Here is a 14,697-nt window from a genome sequence, read left to right on the forward strand (position 1 = left end):
TCTCTTTGAACTTTTGGTACCTTGGGTAATAACTTTGTTTTATAGTGGCTTCCTGATTATTTCTTCTGAACATTTCAGAATTTGCCATGAATCTGTCAAATTCACTGGTGTATAATTTGCAGATTCATCACTGTTCTCTCTTTTTGGAAACTCAGAACAAAATGTGTTCTTCATTGGTCATATGGAACTACTCCCATTTTGCACAGACTCTCAAAAATAACTAAAAGTAGCTTAAAAATCACACCTGCCAAGCCTTTTACTATCTTTGGAAACTATTTGTCTTATCTTGGTGACTTGAGGGTTTCTAAGTGCATTTTTACTATTCATGCATTTATTTGTTGGTTTATGATTTTGCTTCCTCATTCATCATTCCTTTTCTGTCTTTTCCAATCAAAAATAATGCTCTCCTTGTTAAACAAAATAAAATGAAAATAACTTTTGAATTTTTTGGACTGTCTCTCTTCTGCGAATTTTGTTGATATCCACCCTTTATAACTCCAAAATGAGACTTTTCTTTCCCCCAAAAATTATATTTTAAAACATACTTGATTTTACAAGTGCAAGCCCTATTGATCAATTATGGTCAAATGTTATTTCTTTTGCTTGTCATGTGATTTTTGAGCAAGTCACATATGAATGCTAAGCCTCAAGTTATTCATTTGTAAAATGAGCACAATAATAATGTCCTAGCCTATTTCATAGGGCCTACTGCAGATATTGAGTAAAATAATGAATTTAAGAAGTCATATTTAAAAAAAGCATTGCCATTGGAACCAGCAAATTAACTACCTTTTGCCAAGAGCTTGAGATAAAATTTTTTTGATACTGATGTGCTTGAAATTGAACAAATAATAAAATCTTATAGGGGCCTATTCATGTATTTAGTCTATTAGTTTTTCTTAAGATTATTTAAAATCTCTAAGAGAATTTTAGCAAGCTATGTCACTCCAGATTAATTCTTAAAAGAAATATTTCAAATATTATTTAATTCTTTTCAGATCTATAAAGGAACAACTTTTTTTGTTTGTTTGTTTTGTTTTGTTAAAGAAGGCAGATCTTTTCACTCTTACAAACATATAAACCTGGGTACTTTGACTAGTCACCTCTATATAAAAATAACATTGATGTGCATATTATCCACACACTATATACTGAAAGTGAAAGATATAAATAAGATTTTATTATATGCTCAATGTTAACAAATCTGAGTTCTTAATTCTGTAGCTATCTGAAGTGGAGATAAACACAACTTTTTATGGCAGTTAAATAATGTTTTAGTGAACTAATATTAAATCAAATACAATACTAGCCTTTCTATCTCTATTCCTTCCATTCAGAAATTTCACATCTTGAAGTGGAAGGTTACAATATTGTTTTTTACAGGAATTCTGGAAAAGAAATTAATGTGTGTATTTTAAAATAAAATAATATTTATTATGATGGTCATTTTTTAAACCATGAATGATCTTTTTAAATGAAATAAAATCATGTTTTACTTTATCTCTCAAATTTGATAATATTAAAACATTGTTTTTACACAATTGTCATAACAGAACTTCTATTATACATTCAAAAAAGAATTTTCAAAAACTGTTGAAAAATACTTCATTTGTCCTTTTGTCTTAAGGAATTTCTTCACTGAATGTATGCATACATAAATTCTATTTGCTTTTTTTTCAAATTTTGTAATATAGTTTTGTTTTTTTTTAGGATTTATCTTTTATCATCCATTCTGATTATTTAATTTTAGATTCAACGTACATAGGAATTTCTTATTTTATTGCAAAGAAAAAGAATAGTGCTGTATAAATATGCATACTTTCACAATTATATTTTGAAATACTTTTTGTCAAGACTGGTTGCTCTGACCTGATTTTCTTTCATAAATTGATTTATAAAAAGTTACTTTAGTATGTATGTACATACATTTATATATATATATATATATATATATATATATATGAATACAAATGTATATGTGTACTGTGAATAGATTTGTGTGTAGATAAACTAATATTCCTTTTATGATTGATACTGCCTAATTATATATCAATTTACCACCACAGAAAACTCTCTCCCTACAGAAAGCAAAACAAAACATGTTTTATCTTTAAATGAAGATTAGAGGACATTATAATACCTCCTTTGATGACACAAGGGAAGATCGATTATTTCAAAAAATTGTGTGAGTTACACACAAATGTGTGTGAACAAACAGCAGATAGATATTTTGGCAATTATATTTATATTATTTATCATGTAGCAAAATAAAAGATGCATAGGCAAAGTTAGCCACATTAATATTCAGTGAGTGAACTGAGTCACAAAATACCTGGTAGGTTCATTCCAACTATCTTCTTGGCTAATAATGTTTGTCATGATCAAAACAATGATATATAATCTTCATTTAAGATGCCTTCATTTAAGTTTGCTCCTAATAAAATAATCCATATTTTTATTTAAGATTTATTATGATTACAGCAATGACAAGATGAGGTAATTGTGTCTTGGAGGTAACAGATAATAACTAGTAAAAATGGGGTATTAAAGAGCAGGTTCTGTGTCATCATGGCATGGAGATCTTCCTGTCTTACTGAAGGCTATGTCAAGAATTGCTTGGTGTTAATAAACTGAAGTTTTTGCATATGGGCATAGTGATAGTATATTTAAATTTTATCTTCTAGACTGTTTAAAGATGCTCATCATCAGAAGACTGGGGATTGTTTGGTTATTTTTTTTCTCAGCCAAAGCTAATCACAAAAGCTGTCAATAAAAGTATAGCAAGGTTGTCAACCCCATCAACAGAGCAGTACCACATTGATGAGATCAAGGATTCTTAACTTATTATTTTTTTTAAATTTCAAATGAAATTTACAGAGAATGTTCAATCTTAAAGTGTTATAGCTGCAAGGATCTTATAATTTTTTCAATGTATATCTATATATCATTGCTGATAGTAGCTATGGCAAGATAATTTTGCCTATCAAAATGTATGAAGAAAAAGAGCAGTAACAAAGAATTCTATCATTTTGTGTTCTCTAAAGAAGTTCTAAAGTTATGATATTTTATTAGTGAAGGAATTGTGCGAAGTGTTGTTCACTTGAGGGAGAAATTCATCACTGCCATTGTGCCAAAGCTAATACCACAATGAGTTTTCATTGATTGAAGTGATGGAACAAAAGTATGTAATTCAAATAAACTTTAACTTGCACAGTGGACTTTAGAAAATATTACAGTATAATTCTGAATCAATATTCAATATTCATTCTTAAAAACTTATTTTTTTCATTCTTTTTCTCTCTTTTTTTAATACTTTCTTTCCTTTCATATACCTTTGTTTCCTTCCATTACTATATCCATGTCCTGCTCATGCAGAGAAATATCCATTTAACAATCAAAAGCTCTGAGAGGAAGAGCATTGCTTAGATGTAAATGGCATTGAAAACATACATAATATATAAATACATATGTATTTTTAATTGATATCAATTTTTAAGTAAGATACTTTTTAAAATAGGGTAATTTTTTTATAAAAATAATGAACATGCATTTACAGTATCACCCAAACTCCATCATTTATTATTTTGAGAACATGTGGAAATACAGAAAAAAAAAAATAGTCCATTTTTTATTGACCCTTAAAATGAAAAAATATCAGTGACTACTGTGGCTAATTTGTATCCCTTGTAAAGCCCCTCCTGTTGCCTAGGGCATAGATCTCATTATTTGCTCAAATTAAACTATTTTTCCCTAAAACATTGGACATCAATCTGTCCATATTTTTCTCGGCTGAATAATTATGTCTGGTTTATCCTCAGGTTGAGAGTTTTTCATTGGTAAAATGAAAGGCTCAAAATGCTTTTTATCATACCTGATTGTGGACTTTGTTTGGGGATTTTGGCTGCAGCTTGAGGGCTGGAGGTGGAGTGCATTCGCTGATTAGCAGAATTATGGATGCTACTGGGAACGGCTGAAGAGATATTCTTTCTGGGTTTCATGTCTTGTAACCACATGGGAGATGCTTCAAATGCCTGCATTCTCCGAGAGTGGCTGTTTGCATTGACTTTAAGGTAGGCTTGGGCCTTGTATTCTTGAAGATCTCCATAGTTGGCATCTGTCACCCGGCACTCATATAAGCCTTCATCCTTTTTCCTTACTTTAGAAATCTGAAGCTTGTGAGAGATGTCATTCCCTTGTACTTTTACTGTCTGTAAAATTTTTAGAGGAAGAAATATTTTGTTATATAAAACTGTTAAAAGTGCTTGTTAAAACTATATATGCTTATATGATAATTGGAAAAAAATAATAGAATTGGGAATGGAGTGAGAGAACTTTAATTTTTAAGTGAAATTCAAAAACAATTTAAAACATATTATCTTTTTCACCTCTTCAGTTAATTTAAAAAATATTTCTCTAATGTCTTTCTTTTGTGATACATTTTGATAACTACAAATGATACACTAATATTAGATGTGTATAAGGGTTATACATTTCGGATTCAAGCTACCCTTCTCCAGATTGCTAGCCATTACTCTCCATTTCCATAATTAAAGTATTTGGTCCTATTATATCTAATTGTATGAGCAACTCTATAATGGTTAGTTCTAAGAACTACATTAGGAGGCCAAAGAAGTATCAGTCAGTATTGAGTTCATAGATTGTTCCAGTATTCCCTGTAATCTCAAAAATATATATTTTGCTGGTCCAAAGTAGCAATTGGTTGAAAGATTCTGAAAGAATGTAAACTACTATTACTATGATAAAGTAGAAGAAAAAAAAAAAACAGTACTAGCACTACCAAAGTTCTTAGAATATATATTTAATGGAATAGCTATTATTAAATAGTATTTAAATGTTTGCAAAGCATTTTAAGTGATGTTTCTTTCTATCCCTACAACAATTCTGTGAAGCAAATATTGATAGTATTATACTTTTACATATATGGAAACTAAGGCAGGCAGAGCTTGAAAGTGACTTGTCCAGGATCACAAAGCTAGTGTTTGGAGTAGTATTCAAACTCAGGTCTTCCTATCTCTACATTCATCATGCTTTATATGCTATGTCATATACCTCATGTACATAAATTGTATACTATTTTGGTATACTCTTCTATTGGGAAAGGCATTTTAACTTGTCAGATATGATACACATATTATATAATGGCAATCTTAAGTGGATAGAGAGTCAATTGAGTGATTCTAAGATTGGCTGCCACATATTTTCAAGCCCTACTTTGGATACAAATTGGCTATGTAACACTGGGCAAGACATCTTATCTTTCACTGTACCCCTCCCCCCAACATTTCTCAAACTATAATGTAAAGAGAAAAGACTGATTTGTGTCAATAGAGAATATTTTCTGAAAAGGAGTTTCTTTTCATACCAATGAAATCATAAGTATAGGCCATCCATATGTATGTATGTTTTTATGAATGCATGTGTATGTGATTATATACATATCTCTATCACAGGATGTGAGTGGAAACTAAAACTTATTATGCTTAAATCTGTATCACATATTTATATGTATGTGAAAATACCTGCATTATTTATTTGCATATACATGTATGTATATATATATAGATATATATATATACAGATATACATATACACATGTGTGTATACATGTACCCACGTATGTGTGTGTGTGTGTGTGTGTGTGTGTGTGCATGTGTGTATGTGTGTTTGGTAGATTGAGGTCCACATTCATATTCAGGAAATCTGGATTCAAACTATGCTTCTCATGTATACTAGTTATTTCGTGAGGGCACAAAAAACTATAAATTTGAATTTATAGTGGAAATTTCTGCATGAGGTAATTCTCCAAAAATTTGAAATTTGAGATTACAAGTGAAGAACTTTATAAAATGTGTATCTCTGTACCCTTATGTATACAAAATAACCATAATTCCTAATGGTTGTTCAGGGTTTAGGAGCCTTGAAATTGATTTAAGATATTCCCCATTTGATTGCTACAACTAACCAATAATATAGCCAAGGAACTATTATTCTAATAGTTTTGCAGTGAAAGAAATTAAAGTTCAAAATATTTATTTGACTTTTATGAAATCAGTGGCAGAATTGGTCTTAGGAACCAAGTCTCCTGATGTTAAATCTAGTGATTTCTATTAAACTATGTGAATCTTTGTCCATAAATTATTATCTATGGATATAGGATGGTAATATCTAGACAGTTTTTTTAAAAACTACAAGAATCCTTCAAAAGAAGACTACTGGTCTTATACATCCCAGATATATAAAGCTTATGAAAAGGAAATCACTTGACCATTGTCATAAATTAGTATCAGAGATGGCTTTGAACTCATTTTCCAAAACTTTGCCCATTATACTAAAAATATCTATGTTTAGAAGAGTGATAATGTATATATTTTATGAGTCATTCAGTTTTGAAATACAGCTATAGAAGCAAAGTCAAGCTGGTTGGACACACTTGTTGCATATATAATTTGTATTATTATTCATATGTCAACACTGATGGATTTGGAAAGATATATTGAAGCTTTTAGGTTTGCAGCCTTATTTTTACATGGTTTAGATTATTTATTCTGATCACAAAATTTTACTGACTTTTTTTTTTTTATCTCCATACCACATCTATATCCAACCACCTGTCAAATCTTTTCACTTCTTCTTAAATGGTATCTTTGACATTTGACTATTTCTTTTCACTAATATGGCCATTAACCTAAATGAAACCAGCAGTAGTTACCTTGTGGAGTATTCTGTTCTTCTGACTGCTTCCCATGCTTTCTCTCTATTTTCTCCAATCTATCCTCTGCATAGCTTTCAAATTAAACTTCTTAAGATACCATCTTACCATAATATTTCCATTAAAAAATACATTTGCTCACTATTTTCACTAGTATGTGTGTGTATGTGTGTGTGTGTACATACATACATATATGGCTTGGGGGCCTTGAAATTTGTTTAACATATACCCCATTTAATTGCGACAACTAACCAATAATATAGCCTAGGAACTATTATTCTAATTGTTTTGCAGTGAAATAAATTAAAGTTCAAAATATTTAATTGATTTTTATGAAATCATACATTTATTTAAAGATATTATACCTATACCAATCATACCAATTTAAAGCCTGGAAATATATATATATATATATATATATATATATATATATATATATTTCCAGGATTTAAAGGCTTTCGTAGTCTGGTTCCATTCCACTTATTCAGAGTTATAAGATAATCCAGCTTCATATTCTCTGCCTTACACTCTCATCAAACTGACCTATTTTCTAAGCTAAGAATTCTTTTATGTGTCGTCCTCACTTTTTTTTCCCTCCTAAAACCCTTCACTTATTCTAAGGCTTCATTTAGGTGTCATATCTTACTAAAAGATTTTCCAGATTTTTCTTAATTTCTGTTGTCTTCCTCTTCCTCCCCCCTCCCCATTTTCATGGATTTCTTCATCTCAGAAAAATGTAAGTTGCTTGATGATAAGGACTTAGTGTGTGTAGGAATGGCTAAGCTGCCTTAGTATCATCAGGATTTACACATAGTGTTCTTGCCATAGTATTTAATAACACATGTACTGTTTTTTTTTTTTTTTGATTCAAAAAATTCAATGGGTTTATTTTACTTTTTATAATATAGATGTCTTGAATATGACATATTCACATTATTATTATATTATTCTTTTAATGGAAAACTAAGAAAAGTACTTTTCTTATATATAGGCTCCATTTTTGAATACCCTATTAATAAAGAATTTGTCATGTGTTTACTATGTCCTACATATTGAAAATATTAAATTCTTATTCATGGAGAACAGGTTAACTATGTCTGGATTATTTGATGACTTCACTTAGATTCTGACAGGGCCATCAACATTTTGTATAAAATACTCTATCTAAAAAAGAAAATAATACTTAGAAAGATCTTGACCTTTTTCAGTATAAAAAGTTATATGGAATTTTAAACAATAGTAACAGAAGTTTGAATTAGTTAAATTTTAAATTGAATTATTGCTATCAATCCCATATCGTTATATGGTCATGTTATCAGAATACATGTATATCCCTGTTATTTTTCCAAAAGAAATATATTAACCAAAATTCAGGAAATAAAAAATATAAATGGCCCATATAGCTTTAAAAAAACAACCTTCATAAACATTAAAAACCTCAAAGAAAGAGGTTAATATTTCAACATAAATATATGAAGCTTAAAATTGATGCTACTTAGTAAAATATATTTTTCCTAAGGCACTGTTGGACATCTGTTTTTCTGTTCCCAACTCAGAGTACACTGCTTTTCATAGACTAAATATTTAATACATATTCTACAATTCTACAATTTGGAATCAAATTTATCATAATTTTATTATATGTCACTTAAACTTAATTATTGCCATCAACACATTAAAATCTTGTTGAGATATTTTCTACTCTAATATATATATTTTTAATTTTTAACTTGCTGGGAAAGGCAGTTACTTATCTTCATTCATAGGTTAAAGTTAAAATTACCAAAATAAGTTATTACATGGACTGTTATCACAAATACTAAAAATCAAAGTTGCTGTCCTAACTTTCTTTATTTTTAATTTTTTTAATAGAAGTACTTTATAAGCTTTAAATAGAAAGTTATTATTTTATTATTACATATTAATTAGTACCTGAATTATTTCAGGAAAGGCTCGATGTGTGTTCTGTAGTGAAAGATGAAAAGAAAAACAAAATTTCTTACGGATTTTTCTTGTGCCTAATTCCTTGTTTAATTCCTATTCCATCCCCCGCTTTCATTTAAGATCTTTTTGAAATTAAAAATAAAATGGCTTAAAGAACTTAAAAATTGAATATTAATAAATAGGCCACAGCCTATTAGTAACTACATGCTAATAAATGACAAGGCTAAAGTAATACATGTACATGGAGTGGGAACTGCAGTTTTGTCTTTCATTTCTAAAGTTCTTGAATATACTTACGCTGATTTTTGTTCCATCGTTGTCTAAGTCTCTTTCTGGTAAGAGCTCCACCTGTTGGAGAAAGATTGCATTGCTTCAAAAAGGCGTGACTGATCCTTGTGCTTTAGTATATCTCTGGAAAAGCTGATGAAAGGCATCTCACTCGTATGCTAAGCGTGCCACCTATAGGCAGAACACCATTTTTCCCCTTTTGGAAAACGAGGATTTCTGCTTTGTCAATAGTTATTTATTCACTGATTTTTCAACATTGTTTTCCCTCTTTTTTTCCCTTATAGTAAAACCAATCGAGCCCACATACAGAATGTCAGATATTAAAATACCAGTTACTTCTGCTGGAGAAATGATGACGTGCATAGATTCATGGTTGCATCGGGGAAGGAGATCCACTAGACTGTTATTTATTTATATTAGCTCCAGGCTAAAGCTTTAGCACTGGAAAAGACAGGGAACAACTGAGCTTTATGCAGTTCTCCTATTTAATTCTCCCTCTTCCCCCCCCCCCAGTATTGGTCCATTTAAATTCAGTTTATAAATCCCTAGGTATGAAAACATTAAAAAAAAAAAAAAAAAAAAAAAAAAAAAAAACTGACTGAGAGGGAGTGGAGGTGTCTGCATGTGAATACTGGTTTTGTGAATCCTGGATCTTTGACAGAGCTGATATTAGAGTAATTTTTGCCAGTAGACAAGGAGACAATGAATTATAAATTCTCTCTCTCTCTCTCTCTCTCTCTCTCTTTCTCTCTCTCCTGTCTCTCTCTGTGTCTCTGGCTTTGTGTGTATCTCTGTGTCTCTGTCTCTCTCTGCCTCTCTCTGCCTCTCTCTCTCTCTTTCTGTCAGTCAGTCTGTCTGTCTTTCTCTCTCCTCTCTCCTCCCTTCTTATTTACTTCATCACATTTAAGTAAATCAATGGCAAAGGAAAATTTTCTCCATCCACTCTCTCTAAAAAGGATGTCATGGTATATGTATAAGAGCAATGTAACATTTAAATTAGTGAATTAAGCTGTAAGATTCAATACTGTTATTAGAACTAAGTGAACTGTCATTAAATCCCCTTTAATAGAATATATATCCTTAATTCAAATACGACCTAGGGAGGAATCCTAGTAGTCTTGCAATATCAGTGTTCCACAATAGGCATATTGCTTGTGGTTTATGCTACAACCAATCTCTGAAAAAGAAAAGGACACAATTGCTTCAAGACACCCCTAGAACTTCCAACCTTGCTTTCTGTGAGAGGTTTATGGTAAGAGATGGGGAAGTGGGGTGATGAGAAAAAGCCTGTGACTGGATTGGAGTATACCTGAGTGCCTGTCACCTCTCCTCCAGTCTCCTGGTCCTCAGCTGCCCGCAAAAACCACCACTGGATCTCCAGGTAAACTGAGGCAGAACCACTTTGAAAAGCACATGACATTTCCACATTCTGACCCTCAGTTGCTGTAACATTTCGGGGAAACTCAGTAAATTTTGCTGGAAAAAAAAGATATATGATTTGAATTTGTATTTCTTTTATTTTTTCTTTTTTCCCTTCACATTTCTTCCCCCTAGCTTCCAAAAATGACCTTTATCAGAATTGTCTTTCTTTTACTTTTTCTCCCAGTTCATTTCTGACTTCTATTCCATTTTCTATAATGCATTTATATCACTTCCTTCTTATTACTAAATAATGGGAAAGCTAACTAGCTTACCAATCACTCCCCAGGGCTAGCCAAGTTGCTTATAATTAAATTCAAAGATCCTTTCAGTGGAATGCAGTGTTTCACAAAACTCATGAGGCATTCAGGGCATGGTAATTTAGAAAATCAGTCCAATTGATGCATTATTACATTTTGAGGTGAAAATGAATCATTCAATCCCTTTTTGAAACTGAAATATATATGATGCAGCTTTACTGTTTTACAGAGGGGATATCATTATGTGTCAAGATGTACATTCCAGTCACATAAAAAAAAGGCTTGATATCCCCCCCTCCCTAATATTGTATTGCATGCATCTGCTGTTCCTTTTAGTGAAGCAAGTTGCACTGGTTCTGACAAGCCTAGTATATACTTTTCTCTAAAAATTAACCTTCATCTTTGGTTCCAGCCCTTTATTTGCCAAAATTCCAGAATTGAATACCTAGTTCAGAACATAATTACTGGCCTTTTTGAGTGTAGTCATTTTATTTCCATTAAAAAAAAAAAAAAAACTAGTTACCAAGATGATTTCATGCCTTCTTGGTTATATATTTGCCATTACTCTCATAATCTGAATACTTGACATTTGGTAAACTCACAAAGAATGTTTCCTTTAACCTAAAGACATTTACCAGTGATTAGTAGTGGGGACTGAGTTTCAAATAGAATGCACCAGATAGTTGTTTATCCCAAATTCATGGAATAATTTTGAAAGGTAGTTACTTCCTAGCAGTTATTTTCAATCCTAATCCCTAAAGGTCATTTTCATAAGATTTGTGTGTGTGTGAGGCAGGGAGCAGAGGTGCAAGAGATTCTACTGTTATAAAAGAAGGTTGCATGATCCTCCCTGAGCTCACTTTTTTAAATGATAGCACTAATACAGGTTATTTTAATCAATTTGCCATCCTCCTCTATTCCTGCCCCTCTGTAAAAAAGACTTCTACTGATTTATATTTACATTTAAAACACGAAGTAATACATCCAAATATTTTCACATTAATGAATGAAAGACTTCTCACTCAGTGAGGCAGTCTTAGTGTAGTACTTGAATTTGCAGAGGTGATGCAGTAATCAACCCAGTAGTAGCTTGTGATCTGTCCACAGTGCTGAAATGATCACTGCAGCCCTCAAAGTTACAAATAGCTAGCTTTTCCCCTCCTTTTTCTGCAAAGGCTGCTTGTAATGCAAGTAGCACCTTTTAATGGATCTTCTAAAGAATTGGTCTTTTGTCAAAAACATGATCTAATAGGAGAAAAAAGAATTACGAATAATAATGGCAAAATCAGGGAAAGAAACCAAAGGGCATCAAAATACATTCTGGCTTACCAGTTCTTTTACAACATAGGGTTTTAGTGCTCCTATTACCGTGCTGGTGCATGTTTGCAATTATTTTATACGCATGAGTGATACTCAATGCATGCACACAGATAGCATATCAACACAGTTTTCTTTTGCTTTCTGAGGAACACAAAAACATCTTGGTCAGAAAACCTGGTTTTCTTTAGAATCCAGTAGGTTTTCAATTCAACGTAAAATAATAAAGCCTAGAAACAACAAAACCCTATCCACACTTCCCAAACCCCTGGGATGCTTGTTTGGGAACTCTGACTACATTTGATCATTCAGTGATTTTCAGTCTCACTTTCTATACAGGGAGTACTCGCGCGCACATAGCCAACATCGACTTACCTTGAGAAGAAAGTCCTTGTTGTATATATAAAACAGAAAAGAAAATGAATCCAACATAAGCCAAAAAGATCCCCATTATTCCAAAGCCGAAAAGAAAAGTCACATCAGGGTAACTGACACCAAAATGCCCTGGAAGAAATCCGTGCAAATCTATAAAACTGCTCTGCGATGTCTCCCTGGATGCGACACTGAAAGCATTCTCTCCTACTCAGCGGGTGGATTGTCTTTAGGGAAGGGGGACTGAGATGCACGGAAGATAAAATGAGCTGGCTGGAGGTTTGAAGCTCTAAGTCTAGATCCAGAGGAGAAATGGTGAAAAGTGGATCTCTGCTCTCTTCATTGCCTGTTTTCAGATACCTGGCACCTCGTCCAATGTTAGCCTGCTGTTCAGGACTGCGTGATCACTGCTCTCCCTAAACACTGAACCAGCCTGAGAAGTGGGGAGTGGGCAAAAGGGGAGGGCTGGAGGACTCCGCTGTGCTTGCATTGCTTCAACTTTTCCCTCTAATGGCTACGATGATGTCTTTAACTCTGTATCTGCCGGACAGATCCTCCTCCTGCTGTGAACTTGCACTGGAAAATTGACTAGGACGGAGATTTTGGCGCATTGAAATGCAATCTTTCTAAAGGACAGGAGGTTTTCTTTCCTTCTACCATTCCTTCTCTCACCCCCCCTTTTTTTTCTTTTTCTTTTTTTACATTGATATTCTCTTCTGGCTTCGAATCTGTTTATTCAGTGACTGAGAGGGTAATGCAGATTTTCCCTTAGGGATATATTGAAGCTGAGGGTCTTATAAGGTGGAATACTGAAAGGATTTGAGAAGGGAAGTTAGCAGAATTATTGAAAATGAGGGATATATATGGAAGAATTGTGTTATATATGTAAGGTGATGATTTAGAGTGATGTAAATAGTTAATATAGGAGACTCAAGTTGTTTAGCTAGTTGTTAAATGTTTTGGCTAGGAGCATTCGTAGGTTATGACTCTATGAATTTATTGCTGGTCACTGTCCAACCAAATAGAAGCTGAATCCATAAATATGATATAATTGATAAATGAATACCAGGAAGAAATAAAAGCAAGGGGAAAAAAGCGAGACATTGTGCCACAATATCTCATTATTACTAAAGTTAAAACAAAACCCTTTCATTCGAATATTCTGATTGTCCTAACACTAGGTTCGACAAATAAGGGAGTGGTGGTGGAGGGAGGGGGAACCATAATATTGAAGAAGGTGGAGGATCCTTCAAAACATTATTTAACTATTCATAATACAGTACTTATATAATATTCCTTGGAATCACAAAAAAAATTATATCATTGTCGAAAACACACTAACCTTGAAGCTTATGTGTTGGAGGAAAGGGGGGAAAAAATCATCTCTACTAGAGAAGACAGGTGATTAACTCTTTAAAACATGCTGTTTCTTAATAAGGTTTTTAAAAATATATGTTTCTTAAGAAAAGATACTGTATTTTCAGAAGAAAGCCAGATGTTAAAATCAATTAATTTATATATTGTTCCCTAAAGATGATTTTACATTCAAATTGCTTTATAAATATTTTATATTCATTACTATGCCCACAAAGTGATGTAACAAATTTGAACTGATATTTCCAACCTTGAATTAATCCCCACAGTACTCTTTCAAGATGTCAATGCAACATATGCATTCTCATTCCACAGATAAATAAATAGAAACAGAGAAACTAGGTTCATTCCCACACCAACTGGACAAAATAATCATTATATATTTATGTATACTGTGCTTCTCAAAGCTATTTATTTGACTGCTATTTTTTCTTTCCACTGTCAGCTAAAAATAGCTTAGAAAACTTGGGTGGAATAGATTCCACAAAAATATTGGGCTCACTTTTTTTTCTCTGTGAACTTAGATTCTGACTTGCAGAAAATCATGGTGGAAAATCATGTTAGAATGAGAATTCAGGAGCTGCTCAGCATTCATAACACTAGATATTTCCTTTTTCTTTGATTCAGTCATCTCAGTTAAACCTTATGAAATTCAGATCATTCAATGGAAAAGAGCTGTATTCTTGCCAAAATCTACTTTGATGGAGAAAGTCCCCTTAGAAGGATAACATACTCATACTGGCACAGGGAATTCAACCAATCCCATCAGCTTCTAATGTCAAACTTAAAGTTTTGTCTAATGCAGTGAGTACTAAGATAGTTTGAAGTTGTGCTTTGATGGAAATATCATTATTATTGGTTCAAATTTGTATTGCTTAAGATTTCACTTTTATGTCTCAAACTTTAAAAGTGAGGAAAGAATTAACATATTGATTCTTATGTAACTTAAACCCATTTCAAAATTTGAAAAAATCCTTGTGAATTTCATGTGAG

At 32.2% G+C, this 14,697-nt stretch overlaps 1 protein-coding gene across 6 annotated transcripts in view; it reads right to left on the reverse strand.

The window, feature by feature from the left end:
• VSTM2A (V-set and transmembrane domain containing 2A) overlaps window positions 1-12,996 on the reverse strand; it is a 33,061-nt gene extending 20,065 nt beyond the window's left edge. For 2 of the 6 annotated variants that reach the window (XM_031957136.1, XM_031957144.1), the window contains exons 1-5: window positions 12,334-12,996; window positions 10,272-10,438; window positions 8,972-9,022; window positions 8,663-8,695; window positions 3,872-4,208 (exon numbers count right to left, since the gene is read on the reverse strand). In XM_031957136.1, coding sequence (XP_031812996.1) covers window positions 3,872-4,208; window positions 8,663-8,695; window positions 8,972-9,022; window positions 10,272-10,438; window positions 12,334-12,409 — 664 coding nt within the window. In that variant the 5' untranslated portion in view covers window positions 12,410-12,996. The remainder of the gene's footprint in view (window positions 1-3,871; window positions 4,209-8,662; window positions 8,696-8,971; window positions 9,023-10,271; window positions 10,439-12,333) is intronic. The other 4 variants (XM_031957128.1, XM_031957151.1, XM_031957159.1 and 1 more) reach the window with 4 other exon arrangements.
• Between the last annotated feature and the right edge of the window lie 1,701 nt (window positions 12,997-14,697).

Source organism: Sarcophilus harrisii, chromosome 1 (genome assembly GCF_902635505.1).
Source record: "Sarcophilus harrisii chromosome 1, mSarHar1.11, whole genome shotgun sequence".
Taxonomy (NCBI): domain Eukaryota; kingdom Metazoa; phylum Chordata; class Mammalia; order Dasyuromorphia; family Dasyuridae; genus Sarcophilus; species Sarcophilus harrisii.